Source organism: Miniopterus natalensis, chromosome 7 (genome assembly GCF_054644295.1).
Source record: "Miniopterus natalensis isolate mMinNat1 chromosome 7, mMinNat1.hap1, whole genome shotgun sequence".
Lineage (NCBI taxonomy): Eukaryota > Metazoa > Chordata > Mammalia > Chiroptera > Miniopteridae > Miniopterus > Miniopterus natalensis.
In genome coordinates this window covers 75,373,086-75,389,157 of record NC_142087.1, presented here as the reverse complement: position 1 = coordinate 75,389,157, position 16,072 = coordinate 75,373,086, and the positions used below count along the sequence as shown (strand labels likewise).

General features: G+C 51.6%; 1 protein-coding gene across 1 annotated transcript in view; it reads right to left on the bottom strand.

The window, feature by feature from the left end:
• The window catches only part of BCAS4 (breast carcinoma amplified sequence 4), a 51,444-nt gene that overhangs the window by 29,321 nt on the left and 6,051 nt on the right, over window positions 1-16,072 (bottom strand). The window contains exon 2 of the mRNA XM_087818629.1: window positions 8,262-8,333. Within this exon, the coding sequence (XP_087674755.1) occupies window positions 8,262-8,333 (72 nt within the window). The remainder of the gene's footprint in view (window positions 1-8,261; window positions 8,334-16,072) is intronic.

Below are 16,072 nucleotides of genomic sequence, written 5' to 3'. Positions count from 1 at the left end.
TTCCTTCAGGGCCAAAAGAACCGAGCCCAGTGCCTGGTGTGTGAGAGAGAAATTCCATTTCCCCGTTGTGACCCTACCGTGCAGAGAGGCAGTATACACACCGGCCGCTCTCAGGCTCCAGGGAGCATCTGAATGCCCTGCGGGAAGCCAGTCAAATGCTGGTTCCCAGGCCCCTCAGAGGCTGGCCTACTTTGTCAGGGGTCAGCTGGCCATCTGTTTTCAGCCTCCAAGGCTATGCTGGAGTGGGGATCTGGGGACAGTCAGAGAAACACCAGTGGATACACTCGGAGCGGGACTATTGAGCTCTACCCATCATGAGCTGTGTGTCCCTGGGCAAGTCACTGCACCTCTCTGAGCCCTCCTTTGCTTATCTGGACAGGGAAGCAACTACAATGGCCCTTGCTTCCTTGGAATGCTGTGAGGACAGATGCTTAGCAGAGTGTCTGGCCTGGTGTGGCAGGCAGTCTGACAGGGTCCTCAGTGACCCCGCCTGCTGCTATTCACGCCCTGTGGGATCCCCTCCCTTTGTCTGTGGGCTTGACGTAGAGACTTGCTTCTAATGAGGAGCTGTCAGCCAAAACAAGCGATGTCACTCCTGAGCCTAGCGTACAGACGACTGTCACTCCACCTTGCTGGCAGTCTCTCTCTGTCGCTGGCTTGTTCACGCACGTCTCTCTCCCCTCCTCTTTCTCACATGCCCTCTCGGCTGCTCGCTTGGATGGAGCAGGCTGCCATGCTGGAGAGGCCCATGTGGCTAGGAACTGAGCGCCTCCTGCCAGCTGCCAGTCAGGAGCCGAATCCTGCCCAGAACCACCGACTCTGCCCGGGCGCAATCCTGCCCCTCTTGAGCCCTGAGGTGCCCATGGCCCTGGCCAGTGCCTTGCTGCAGCCTGAGAGTCTGAACCACAGAAACCAGCTGGGCTGCACCCAGACTCCTGACCACAGACACTATCAAGTAAAAAAGAATTGCTGAGGTCACGAACTCTGGGATCATTTGTTAGGCAGCAATAGATAAGCAACACAGGTGACAACTCAGGACAAAATTTTAGTTGTAAAAACATTTTTAAAAACTGTACCTGTGTTTCTTCCCCTCTCTGCCTAAGTACACAAGACCTACGGTTCTCCTGAAATTCTGTTCCCACCACCCTCAGGACGCCCTGGGTTCCACGGAAGCTGTCCCATGGCCCTGCATGTCCAAAACCACACTCCTGTCCCGGCTCCCTCCTCTGGTCACAGCACTGCCATCTCCCCAGGCTCCTGGCGCCAAGCCCACTGTCCAGTGGAAACTCCCTTCCCCAGCCCTGACCCCAGGAGGTTGAAGATCATCCTGAGAGGGCGGCGTCTGGCTCAGGCTGCCTGGCCTCAGTCTCTGCCCTGGCCTCCCTGTGCCTCAGTTTCCTCATCTGTAAAATAGGGATTATACTGGTCCTTCTCTTGAAAGAATGCTCTGGGGATTAAGTAAGATCTTCTACGTCTGAATGTGGCCTGTGGCTGCACCTGATTGAGCTCACGAAGTGCTTAGTTTTTAAATTTGATTTAATTTCCAACTTTAAAGTTCCAATGGGGTTCCTAGGAGAGACGGTGATTCCAGGGCTGGGGCGGGGAAGTGTAAGCGTCTGGAGTGCCCAGTGGAGCCAGGAAGAGAGGAAGTGTTTAAGAAAATGAGGGATGGGAGCATGTCAAAGGAACACAGGAGCCACCCAAAAGAGCCAAGAGGCAACGTCGGAACAATCTGAACAAAATAAATAATGTAACACTGGATTAGAACCCACAGTATAAAATAAATACACATGAGTCTGATAGGAGCAAATGATCCGAGGGGAATGTGGCGATGTCACCACGGAGAGACCTGACCAAGACTAACATCCCAGCGATGTCCATCCCAGCGGGTGTCACTTGCCCGAGATGATGTGACAAGAAGGCACCTCACTTATGTGGCTTTCTCTCCAGAAATGCACAACCCCCACCTGACCACAAGAAAAACATCAGACAAACCCAAACGGAGGGGCCATCTACAAAGTACTTGACAAGTGCTCCTCCAAACTGCCCAGGTCGCAGAAAGCGAGGAAAGGAACCATCAGAGACAGCGGAGGCTAAGGAGACGTGACCACCGAAGGCAATGTGGTCACTTAGGTGGGGGCCTGGAACAGGCACGAGGCATTAATGGGAAGCTGGCGACACCAAAATCAAGTGTGGAGTCCAGGGAGCAGCAACAGACCAGCGTCGTTTTTTTCGTTTCAACAAAGGTACGCGGTGATGTAATATGTTAACAAATGGGGAAGCAGATGAAGGGATATGGGAACTCTCTGTACTGCCCCTGCGACTTTTCTGTAAATCTAAAACTATTCTACAATAAAGCACATAAATGGGACTTTAAAAAGACTGACATGGTTAAATCTGGATGTACAACTTCTCTAGCAGCTTCAGCAACACGTGGCCTGCGTCTCCCCAGGCACTGAAGGCTGCTCCCTGCAGACGGGCATGAGCTCTCCAGCTTCCACAGTCGCCACCCCTCCCTAATGCCTCACCTGTCCCCTGCGCTCATGTCCAGATGCTGCCTGGCTCCGCAGGCACCTGCATTTGCTACGCGATAGGGAAAAGTCCTCACTATCCGCCCCCGTTTCCCCAAGGTCACTTTTCTAGGGAGAAGCCCATCTCGCCACGAGACTGACCTCAGAAGAAATCGCCATGATGCAATACAGAGCAGACAACTCACGGTGAGGTTAGGATGCAATGGGTCAAATGCAATCTTTTCTATTAACTGGCAAAGAAACATATTGGGGGGCGTTGAGAGAGAGAATTGGGAGGAATTGGTCTTAGCAACTTACAGGAGAGAAGGGAACGCTGTAGAGAGGAGATTCACAGAGCGCTCCCCTGCCTCCCTCTAAATCTGAAGGAACCAGAGGAACAGAGGGTCTGAGCGCAAAGCCAGAGGCCCTCTCTGAGGATGCTTCTCCACCAGCTGAAACTGTAGGTGTTAGGGATCTATCTACACCTGCCCAAAAGGCAGGCTCTACCCTAGGGGGAAAGCAGAGGGTAGCAGACCCTGTGAAGAGGAACTATTTTATCTTCAACCTTATTTTACAGGTGATGAAACTAAGAAAAACTCAGGAAAACTAAATGAGCTGACTCAACATCACAAAGCTGCAAAGTGGAAGATGGGGGACTCCAATCCAGGTTGGTCTGAGGCCACCCCCCAAAGCCAGAGATCTACAAACATGTTCTTTCTATCTACCCATGTTAGAACCAGCCTGCATGTCTTAAAAACAAACAAAACAAAAGCACAACCAAGTTACGTGCCAAGATCTAATATTAAGACTATTTCCCTAGAAACTGGATCTGGATTTCTGCATGCTAAAGACCATGCCACACTGAGGCCAAGTTCCACGTGACAACAATCAGCTAGAGCTCGGTGACAGCTGCCTCCTTTGGTTAACCACACTCCCCACCACTCCCTAGTGCTCCCCAACATGGTGTCCCTGGCCACCCTGTGCATTTTCCTTGTTATAGCAGAGTCAAAGGGAAGCGACACATTTCTCACACCCAACCCACCACACACCATCACGTCCCAGGCACCTGAATTTGCAAGTTTTATACGTTCCTGAGAAGAGCAAAGAGATGTCAATGAGGAATCAATGCTTTCTGAGCCACTGCCAGGATGAACCCCCAGCCAGATTCATTGGGCTGGGGGCCTGGCAAACCCTTTCCTTCCCCAGCCTGTTCATGCCCCTCCTCAAAGCTGGTCTTCGGAGCCCAGAAGTCTGGGCAGTGGAGGTGGGGTTACCACAGAGCAAAGAAGGCTGTCCAGGATGATTCAGGGCCCCCAGGAAGGAGAGCCAAATGCACTTGACCCAAGAACACACACACCAATGCCAAATGCAACTGCTGGGCTGAGGCCAACAGGAAATTTTCTCCATTTATGTGAGCAAAGTGTGTGCTCTGTGCCAGAAGTTGGGCCCAAGGCCACCGTGGTTTCAGAGGGCCTGGGCCACCTGCCCCAACCCCAGAGGGCACCGAGCTGGAAGGCTTTACAAATCCAGGTCCTGTATATAACCTTGTCAGTGTCACAACCCCCTGGTGCTGATACTGGTGACAATAACCCCAGTAGCTACTGTGTGGGTCACTTAGTATATAGCAGGCACTGTGCTAAGCAATTATTTTTAATTGAGTGCACATGACATAAAGTGCGCGGGCCTTGAGTGGACAGCTCAATCAATTCGTACGTGTGTTTACATCTGTGTAACCGCCACCCACACCAGTGTACGGAACATCCCATCTTCCCAGGCGTGGCACTCCCAAAGCCGACCTCTCTGGCTTCCACCACCATACATTAGTTTTGACTATTTTTGAACTTCGTATTAAGGGAACCACACAGGATGCATTCACTCACCATCACGTTTGTGAGAGTCGTCGCGCTGTTGTGTGTACGTTCTCCCCCACTGCTGGGTATGAATAAATAGCAATTTATTCACCCATGCCTGCTGTTTGGGTAGTTTCCAGTTTGGGACACCATGAACAAAGCTGCTACGAACACTTGCGTTCCAGTCCTTGCGGACACTTGTTTTCACGTCCTTTGGGAAATCATCTAGAATGAGAACTGCTAGGATGTAGGGTAAGCAGACGTTCGGCTTTATAAGAAACCGCCAAACTATTTTCCAAAGTGGCTTTTTGCCTTTCCACCGGCCAGTGAGAGTCCCAGTTGCTCCACATCCGTGTCCATACTTGTCACTGCCTGTCCTGTCCCCTTGGGCCACACTAGTGGGTGGGAAGTGTACATCCCTGCCTCATCTGCTCCTCACAATAGCTCGGAGATGGACAGCACCAGCAGGTTAAAGATGTCTGCAAGTTCTTCACGTTCCTTCCATGAAGAGATGGGGTTTACGCCCTCTCCCCTGGGATCTGGGTGATTGATTTGACACCCCCCCGAAAATATGACAAAAGTGACACTGTGTCAATTTCCATATGGAAGCCTCCAGAGACTGGCATCTTCTGCTTCCTGTCTGCTGAAATGCTAGCTCAGGGGGCCAGACCGCCACGCTAGGAGGCAGCCCAAGCTAGCCACGTGGGGAGGCTGCAAGAAGGACGGGCATGCCAACCAGTCCCCAGCTGGCCCCCTCCCAGCCCAGACATCCGACAAGTGAGACAAGGAACCACCTTGGACATCCCCAGCCCAGCAGGTGCCACGGGGCTCAGATGAGCCATCCCCTCTGTGCCGGGCCCTGGCCCACATCATAAATGAGCTGCTGTTGTAAACCACTAAGTTTCAGGGTAGTTGGGTGCAGCAATAGATCGTCGGAACCATTATCTCCACTTTATAGAGGAGAAAATAGAGGTACAGAGAGGTGACGTGCTGTGTCCGAGGCCCCAAAGTGGGAGACTCAGAGCCTGAAGCGACAGCAACTGGCACTGTATCTAAGGTCAAAACAGGTCGCAGGCACAGGGCAGTGAACTGCAGTCACAGAGAGTGATTGAGGACAGGCCGGCAGAGGAGTTAATGCACCAGACAGAAAGCCGGACCCTCATTTCAAACAGCCTGATTTTATCAGAAATGAAATAGCTTCTCTCTGTACTGTGTACCAAGGAGCCTGGCTTCTCTCAGCCCTCTAACTTGATCAGTGTTTCCAAAAGACAAGGCAGGGACTCGGACAGTGGTCTGTGGTGTGACATCACCTGCCCCCCAGAGGTCCCCACACATTGCTAGCTTAGATGAAGAGAAATGGAGGTCCGTCCGCACCAGGGCCGATAGCTGGTCTCCTCTCTCTGTACCGTGGAGCTCACGACACCTGGATGCAGACACACTAGGTCAGCTAATCATCAGCTGCTGGGGCCCAGAGGACCCCTGATCTAAACAGCATCAGCACAGAGCATTAATGTAGGACTGCACATTCAAAATGTCTCCAGGGGCCACGAAAGTGTGTCCTAGGTGCATTCTACCAACATAGACATGTTTATTTGCATATAAACACGCTGAAATAGTTTTCACATCCACGGGAAGTGCACTCTCCTCCATTTCTTGAAACAGGGGCCCTCCTGGTCTGGTTTTATGTGCCCGCATTCAGCAGGCCCTAAAATACAGAGAAACATGCTCTACCTTAAAACACACGAGCAGATGCTGGATGTAGCTGGCAGGTGGCTGTGGAGTCAGGGAGGCTCCCATGGGGGGCAGTGGGGACAGTGGTGAGCTGCCACAGGGGACAGCCACTATGCAGCTCTGCTGATGCTGGCCAGGTGGAAACAAGCACCCAAGGAGGGGGGGATCTTTGTTTTTCTAAGAAGCCAGAAACCCAGATTTTTTGCATGACATTCTATAAATGTCAGTAGCGAATTCCTTCCCCGCAGAAACATCCAACATATCTTTGGACGGGATTGGGCCTGTGGGTCACCTGTGTCACCTCGGTATTAAAGTCTTTGCATAAGGTTTTGAATTCGGAGAACTTCTCGATGCAGCCTGCGACCCTGGGCCTCCTGGCAACCCAAACACTGACTTCCCAGCACAAGAAGCCTTGGCGGTTTTTAAGGCAAGCGTGGCGTGGGCCCCTCTCCACCTGTCCAAGCTGACCCCCACCCCAAGTTGTCCTCCTGGATCAACGGGGGGGAGGGAGGGGTCTCCTTTCACAGGAGGACGGGCTAGGACTTGTCAACAAAAATGTCCCTGGGTCACCAGTTCACACCATCTTCCAAATCCACACCCACCTATGGGCCCTCACTGTCCACACTATGCCCGGCAGGCCATACCCACAGGCCAGGCCCTCTGCCTGGACACCTGTCCTCCCCAGCGGCTGAATTCTTTCTGTTGCTCCTTCAACCCCCAAATTAATCACCACCTGTTCTACGAAGCCTTCCCAATTTCCCAGGCAGAAACTAATGCTTATGCCTTTGATTTTTTTTTTTAAAGCAAACCAAGTCTTAGGATTACGTGCCCAGTTCCTTCTAGACCCTCTTTCTCTTTTCAAAACCTCTGCAGGCTCCCTTTGTACCTGAGCACACCATAATGACAGCATTTCCACACCGAATGACAGGGACCAGGACACACACCGGGCTCCCCCAGCAGACTGGGGCTCAGGGGAACAGAGCGGATCAGACTCTGCACCCTCAGACTCGCACAGGGCCCGGTCGCAGAAGGCGCCCGTATTGCTGATGAAGAAAGGACTGTAGAGGCCCTTCAAAGTCTGTCTCATTGCCCAGCTCCCACCTGAACTAAAAGAGCGGCTCTCGAGAAAAACGCACATAGGTTCTTGTAGGGACGTTTCTGTCTGTTCACGGCCTGTCCCCAAGGCGGGCACAAGGTAGGTGTGTTGAACGAATGGGGATGACCCGATGCCCATCACGCTGGGTTGCTTCCAGAGGAGATGAGATTACACGGGAAGCACTTTATAGGGTGCCTGGCACAGAGGAGATGCTCAGTAAACATCTGGGGCTGCGGTCACTGTGACTCCCGTGGCTCTCACAAACCCCTCTGCAGACCTGGCTTCTCAGGGGCAGAGCCAAACCACTGCGCCCACCAGGCTTCCCCCGCTGCAGGGCGAGGCGGGGCCTGGGCACGACACTGAGCTCTACCCTCTGGGCCCCAGGCAGAAGCCTGCCTCTCTGATTGCTGGTTTGCTTTTCATAAGCTTGGGAACGTCCAGAAACATTCTCTCATTGCTCCTTGGGGCCTCACGCCCGGCCGGCAGCAATCCTGGGGGCGCCAGGATCTAGAGGAGATTTCTAGAGGGTTTGGAGTGGCGACCCCGTCTCCTGGGCCCACGGCACCGTCTTCCACGTTCTTCCCCATCCAACCAAGAGGGTTTGATTTTAAAAAACAAAAACCCAAACAAAACAAAACAAAACAGGGTAGGAGGCCAACGTGGAGCGCGCGACAGGCTTCGGGAAGGAAGCGGTGCCCACCGGCGCGGGCACGGCCCGGGCAGGAGGCTCCAGCTGGGCCTCGCGGGCCTGAAGCACTTCCCGGTGTCCCCGCGTTTGCCGGGCACTGCGCAGGGCGCCCAGGGAAGTTAAATATAGTGTCAGATCCCCGCGAAGGCCCGCGCCGGAGCCGAGGGTGCCACCTGGTGGCCCGGGCCGGGCTCCTCGGCGGAATGAGCCACGGGGAAGGCCTGTCAAGATGGCTGCCCCAGGACGCGGTGCCGGGGGGCTGCCTGCGCCCTGGCCGCCGCCCAGGCCCTCTGGTTGCTAAATCCCCGCCCGACGGCTTCCCCGGAAAGCTCCAGGCGCCCGGCGCCGGCGGGGGACGGGGGAGCCCGCTCCAGGCCGACACTCACCGCGCCAGCCAGGCTGCAGAACTCCTCCAGCCGCAGCAGCATCCCCTCGACGGTCTCCTCCACCTCCCTGGCCTGGAGAGACACAGTATCCAGGTTAGCCAGTGGTCTCCAGGGAGACAAACGCCTTTCATTTAAAAAAAAGCCAACTAAATCTTAGGATTACCTGCCCAGCTCCCTCTAAACCTCCCTCCATTTCCTTCCCAAAACCTCTCCGAGCCTCATTTGAAATAGCGATAAGCTGGCAGCAATCACGACACCCGAGGGCCGGTGAAAGCCACCGTGGACCATGCACTCGACATTTCCCGGGGACATTCTTTCAAAAGACATGAAATAAATCCCACCGGGAAATAACAAAGCTACCCTTATCATCCCCATTGTTCAGATGAGGAAACTGAGGCTCAGAGAGGTGAGGTAACCCGCTCAAGGTCACACAGCTAGCCTGTGGTGGGGCCAGGATTCTCACGTAGGTTTGAGTCCACAGCCTCAAAGCTGCTCCTATAAACCCTGAGAAATGCCTGAGAAACACCCAGAGAGGAAACGTGAGTCGTAGAAGATGCAGAATATGAACCTAACCTTGTAACACCACCAAGATACGTGTGTGGCAGACAAAGGCCTGCGGAGATGCAGACCAACCTTGATGCGCCGGGGACATACCCACACTAACATATTATTTGTTGTTTCTCTGAAATTCACATCTTAACTGGGCACCCTGTCATTTCTTTGGAAACCCTATTCCTAGTACTTACTTGGCCCAGGAGAGTAGGGACTGGGGAGTCTGACAAGAGAGACTAGACGGTTTTATGTTATTTGAAGGGTCCAAAACGCCAGTGACCCGGGCCAGGCAGTGACGTGAACAAGTGATGCAGGGACTGGATCTCGTGCTGAGCTCAAAGTGCTACAGCAGCCACCACTAGCAGCCCATCAGGACATGGGCCCAGGGGTGCCAGACTCCTTTCATTTTCCAAGAGAGGCCAGAAATTCTCATTTTATGGGAAATGTCCCAGTTTTTAAGTAGTGGCACAAATTCAAAAAAAAAAAATTTTCTAATGCTCCGTGGGCCAAGCTAAACACGAATGTGAACGGGTCTGCCAGTTTATAACCCTGCTTTCATCACTGTGTAAAAATTAGTTTGAACCTTTCCCCCTCAAGTATGTGCGACTTTCATGGCTTATAAAATACCACGTGTTTTGGTTTTGTTTGTTTTTTTGTCTTGTTTTGTTTTTAATTACCAGGCATCTAGGGGAAAACTTCATCTAGACCATGAGCCTCTTTCTCTGGCTTCCCAGGCCCAATCGCCCTGCTCTCGGGAAGCGACACCACACATTTCTGGGCAGGCCTGGCACTGCCCCTCACACCTGAAGGTTCCTCGCCACCCACTTGTCCCCGGGAAATGTTTAGACGGTGCCAGAGCCGGCTGCCTGCAGCAGGAGCCGTCGCCACCACAACAAAATAAACGCTGTGCAAAAAAACATCTTTCCGGCCGGAGTATAAATAGTACCCAGTTGCAGTTTTAAACTCTGGAACCTTCCTCTCACAGCTGGGACTATTTCTGTGCCTGAACAGGGGAGGTGTGAGAGAGGAGGGCGACCTCAGTGGAGGGAGAGCTGGGGAACACACAGGAAGTTCTCCCCCAAAATAAAATTGTGGTAAAAAAATGTCTTGATTGTACTACTAAGGGCGAAAGAGGCTGGGTGGGTTGGTTTCTCCAAGAGAGATGGGAGCCAGGCATGGGTGGGTGCTGGAGACCCCCTGAGGAGCCCGGGCTTAGACAACCCAGACCCGCCCCAGCTGGGTGGGCCGCCTCCTTTCCAAGATGTGCCTGAAGCTCTCTGCTCACAGGAAGCGCATCTCAACCTATCCTGGCATGAGCAGAAAGGAAGCTAGTCGGTCTTGGGTTCAAATCCTATCATTTCTTCTGCCAGCCGTGTGACTTTAACCCAAGGGCTTAACTTCTGCATTTTGGTTGGTTCCCCTGTGTCAGGAACTGCCACTGGGCAGGGCTGTTAGGAGGTCAATCTGACAGTTTAATGTGGCTGAATCATTTAACAGAAGGCCCACACACTGTAGGTGCGTAATAAGCGGTCGCTTTCTGTATCTCTCTCACTGGATCATAGAAACAAAGGCTAATCACTATATATGGATTATGTCTTTTGAGTCTCAGGAGAACTCTATACAGTGGGTGCTGGGATTTCCCCCTTTTATGGACTGAGAAACAACAGACCAGAAAGCTTAAATCACTTGCTCAAGGTCACGCAGCTCATAAGTACAGAAGCCAGACTTGACCCTGAGCACTATGACTCCAGAGCTGAGTAACCATCGAGATGCTCCTGGGGGAGGGGGAAATGTGTCCCTTTTATTGCTACCTGTCAGCTATAGTCTCCCCCACCCCATCTCCTGGTATTTAGGACAGTGCCCCAAAGCAGGAGAGAGCCCAGAAAGCGTTTGCTGACTGTCTAGTGGGCTAAGGGGGGAACAAGCCCCAAGACATTCCCAGCCCACAGGAAGGAGTTCAGGATTAGCCCCCGCTGGGCTCACGAACCATTCACGGGACAACTTTCTCTCCGGATAATCCCCTAAATGGCCTCAGAAACCAGAGTCCTGCAGGCTGCAGCCCACACACCCTTTGAACCAAAATGAATAACCTCGCCGTCCTTTGTCACTCCCAGGGCACAAATTATCCCACTCCGAGGGAAAGAACACAAGTGGCTCGCTTTAGGTAACATTCGGGACATGGCCAGTGCACATTATTTTTAACGCATGTGAATCACAGCATTTGCTTTCTTCTCCCACATCCCCTTCCCTAAGTGCCAATCGAAACTTCCCAGCTGGGCCGGCTAAAAAACACAAAACAAAACAAGAAAACAGGAAAAGGGGCTGCCCCTGCCCACCAAGCGGACGGTGTAAGAAATCACAAAAAGACCCTCCACCTGAGGTCTTCTCCAACTCAGCTAAAGGCAGCACCCTGCCCAGCTGCTCAGGCCACATGCCTGGGAGCATCCTCGGCTCCTCTTTCTTTCTCACCCCTCACCCCATTCAATCTGTACACAGATCCTCTCGGTTCTGCCTTAAAAATGTATCCCAGCCCGGCCGGGCGTGGCTCAGCAGCTGAGCATCGACCTAGGATCCAGGAGATCGGGGTTCGATTCCCGGTCAGGGCACATGCCCGTGTGATGGGCTTGATCCCCAGTCGGGGGCGCGCAGGAGGCAGCCGATCAATGACTCTCTCATCATTGATGTTTCTCTTTCTCCCTCTCCCTTCCTGTCCCTGAAATCAAGAGAGATATATTTAAAAAAAAAAAAAAAGTATCCCAAATCTGATCACTTCTCCCACCTCCCTCACCACCACCCCAGCGCAAGATACTGTCCTCCTTGCTGGGACTCATGCAGTAGCCTGCTCACTGGTCCCCTGCTTCTTTTGCTCCCCTTCAGTCTACTCCTCTGAAAGATACTGTTAAAACCAAAGCCCTCCTCCGCTCAAAATCTTCCACCATACCACTTCACAAAAATGGAAAGCAGTAAGTGTTGGCAAAGATGTGGAGCGACTGGAACCCGCATACACTGCTGGTGGGAACGTGAAATTGTACAGCAGCTTTGGAAACCAGTCTGGCAGTTCTTCAAAAGGGTAAACATAGAGGCCCTGGCCGGGTAGCTCAGTTGGTTAGAGCACCATCCCAATACGCCAAGATTGCGGGTTTGATCTCCAGGCCAGGGGGCATACAAGAAGCAACCAATGATGCATAAATAAGAGGAACAACAAATCAATGTTTCTCTCTCTCTCTCCTCCATTCTCTCTAAAAATCAATAATTGCTTTTTAAAAAAGGTTAAAAATGTAGAGTTGCCCTGTGATCCAGCAACATATCCAAAAGGATATCCAAACATCCCCAAACATCCACTGTTACAAAAACTTGTACACTATTCAAAATAGCCAAAAAGTGGAAATAACTCATGTCCATCAACTGATGAATGGACAAAACGTAGTCTATCCACACAATGGAATATTATTCAGCAATAAAAAGGAACGATGCCCTGAAACACGCCACAACATGGCTGAACTTTGAAAACATGCCAAGGGACAGAAGCCAGACACAAAAGTCACTATCACATGATTCCTTTGATGTATCTAAAAGGCAAATCCACAGAGACGGAAAGTGTATTAGTGGTTGTCTCCCCCAAGGGATGAGAGGAAGGAATAACTGCTAATGGTTATGGGGTTTCTTTTTTGGATGATGGTGATGTTTAGGTCATGGTGATGTTTGTTCAACACAGTGAATATACTGAAAAACACTGAATTATATAGTTTAAAAGAGCCAAATTTATGTTATATGAATTATATCTTAATTTTTAAAAAACCCTCTCTTCTCCACCTCATTCAGTAATGCCAAACAGGGTCCCCCTTCCCTAAACCATCTGGACCCTCCACCTCCTCTCCAACCCCATCGCTCATTCTCTACCAACCACACCAGCCATGTCCTCACCCCAGGGCCTTTGCACCTACTGTTCCCTTTACCGGTAAAGCTCACCCCACACTTCCTTTGCTCAAATATCTCTCTTCAGTGAGACCTCCCCTGACCTTGCAACTCCTCCACCACTCCCTGTCCTGCCCCAATTTATTTCTCTTTATTTTTACCAGCATACTATATATTTTACTTTTTCCTGTCTTCCCCCCCACCTCCCCAAAATAAAAGCTCCTGGAGGGCAGAGGTTTTAGTCTCTTATTCCCCTTTGTATTCCCAGGGCCGAGAATAATGCCTGGCACATAGTAGGTGCTTGTTTCTAAAGCTGGCCCCCCACATCCCTCCTATCCTGCATACCTCTGTGCAATATGACTCTGCCCATGAAAAGGTAGGATCCATTCCTCCCCACCCTTGAGTCTGGCCAGGCCTGTGACTTGCTTTGACCAACTGAATGTGGCAGAAGCAACACTCTGTCACTTCTGGGTCTAGGCCTCAGGACACTTTGCAGCATCTGAGTCACCTTCTTGGAGGACAACGGCCATGTGAAGAAGCCCAGGCAACTCTGCTGGAGAGGCCACGTGGAGGGGGACTGAGATGCCCCAGCAGATAGTACCAGCTGCCCGACACATAAGTGAGGCCATGTTGGCCCTTCTGGTGTGGCCAAGCCTCCAGCTGAATGCAGCCCCATGAGTAAGCTCAGCCGACACCATGAAACAGAAAAACCACTGGGATGAGCCCCACCAGCCAGCAAAATCATGCACCATAAAATGATAGTGCTTTCAGCCACTAAGGTTTGGGGTAGTTTGTTACCTGACAAATGATCACCAATATGGTGCTCAGTGAATATTCACTGCAGGAAAGAAAGGAAGGAGGGAGAGAGGAAAGAAAACTGAGCAAGGAAAGGGGGAAGAAGAAATGCACTCTCCTGGGGGAGCCCCCACCTGAGAACAGCAGCCTACACTGCCCTGTGGTCTTAACCACACCTCTGACCATCTCTGTGCCTCAGTTTCCCCATTTGAAAACCAGAGGAAAACAATCCTCAGACTCTCTCTGTCTCTGGGTTACTCTTGGCGAGATGCTATACCCATAAAAGAGATGATTGTAACTTGGACCCTAACAGGGTGTCCAAACTCAGAGGCACCCAGAAACCAGGCAGGAAATGAGCACAAGGGAAGTGGGTCAATGCTTAAGAATCATTTTCAGCACACTGCTTGTTTTCAGTTTCCTACTTTTGACAGAGACCTTTTACTTTTCTCTAAGAAACACAGCAGCATGAGCAGGATAATAAACCACAGCTGACACTTCAGGCGGGGACCACCAGGGAGGGGTGGGGACTGTGGCAAACAGGAGACCTGCTGCCCCATGTAAAGAGGGTGGCTGCTACTTGGCTCCAGTGGATTGTTCCAAGTGGGAATGTGCCAAGCTTGTTTTGTTCAAGACAAGGGCCCAAATATTCATTCAAACTCTCCCAATTCAAAATTGTTCAAAACTAACCTAAAAATTTTAAAACCACTATGACGGCCAAACAAACCTGTCCACCGGCTGAATAGGGCCTTCAAACCTCTGGCCTATCGGTGCCTTTAAAACACAAACATATATGAAATGTCCAGAAAAGACAAATCTATAGCGAAGGACAATAGATTAGTGGGGGTCTTGGGGTAGTCAGAGCTAAGGGGGTAATGAAAATGTTCTAATATTGATTGTGGTTGACGGTTGTGCAACTCTGTGAATATACAAAAAGCCATTAAATTATACATTTCAAATGGGTGAATTCTGTGGTATGTGAATTATATCACAGTAATGCTGTAAACACACACACACACAGGAAGGAGGGTCCTAGAAACTACAAGGTCCATCAGCCCAGGCCAGGCCTGCACCTTCTGCTGCAACATTTTTGGAGAAATCACACATTTGGATTTTTATTCAAAACTCCCACTTTTTAGACACTGGCGACTACTTAGCCTTTTTTAAATCAAAATCACAGCCAAAGGACACCCATTTGCAGCCACATGGAGCTCCAGGCAGGTTTTCGGCCTTTGCTCGCACCCTGCCTCTCTTCCTCCAGTCAGGCTGGGCCAGAAGCACATGATGGGAATGTCACCTCTTCCCCCAAAGTGAGCATGGCGGGCCCTTCAGACGACAGCAAAGGGAAGGTCTTTGGATGTCGGTGTTTTCCCTTCTACCAGCCTGATGGGCCGCAGAAAAAGCAGCCTCATCTCTGGCAACAGGACAAAAGGGGCTGAGATGACGGTAGGAAGGTCCCAGGAGCCAGGGCCAGCCAGGAATAAAGGGATTCTCCAGGGGCCATGGGTGGGAAGGGGGAGGGACCTGGCACATTAGTTGATAATCCACATCCCTAAAGGGGGACACAGAACTCCTTCCTCCCTGGTCCCCAAAGCGGGGCACACGAGAGTAACCCATGCTGGCCCCAGAAGGACCCTTGGGCTTTGAGAGTCCAGAAAGGGCTGACTACTCTACTCTACACTTGCCCTGAGAAGGTTAATTTGGCAACAGTGGACAAAATTTAAAAGGTCCCATAATTCCCCAATTAAATATTCATCCTACAGACCCATTTTTACAGAAATACAATGTGATGTATGTACAGCGATACTCACTGCAACAGACTTTGTGACAGCAAGGCTCCAGGTAACCTCAATGCCCAACAACAGAGAAACGGTCACCTAAATTATAACTCCGACAGGCCCTGAAATTCTGTTCAGCAGCTAAAAAAGTGGGCGGCTCTCTGTGCACTCATCTGGAAAGATCTCGAAGACATATTGAGTGAAAAGAGCATGATGCAGAAGGGAGAGGCGGCGAGAGGGGAGGGAGAGAACTGCTGCGCCTGCCCTGGAAGGGGACCTGGACCCGAACCTCATGGCCTCTGCAGAGAACAGCAGGGGCTGGGGACCAGGCTGGGGGAGGGGGGGGCTCACTCACCACTCTCTGGCCTTGGGATTTTGTAGCGTGTGCATACATTTTTTATTTTTAAAGCAAAACTTATTTAAAAAGCAAAACCAACTCCCATTGACTTTAAAAGAACCCACAGGCCAAAGTTCTGCCACACTGGCAGATCCTGACAGCTTAAGACAGCCACTGGCTCACCTGGGCCATGCGCTCGGCAGCTGTCTGCTGCAAACCAAACGCTGGGATGCGTGGCTGGCCTGGGCACACAGGTCAGAAAGCTAACCGGACTCCCAGGCTATAGGCCATGCTGGCCAGTGAAAACTCGCGATCTTCAGCACACGTCAAGGGCTGCCATGGCCCACCACCAAGTGCGCGCCAGTCACCCCCACCTTCCCCTTGCTCCAGCTGGGAGCCCTAAGGACAAAAGTGCCCCTCCTGCACTCTCACCTCCC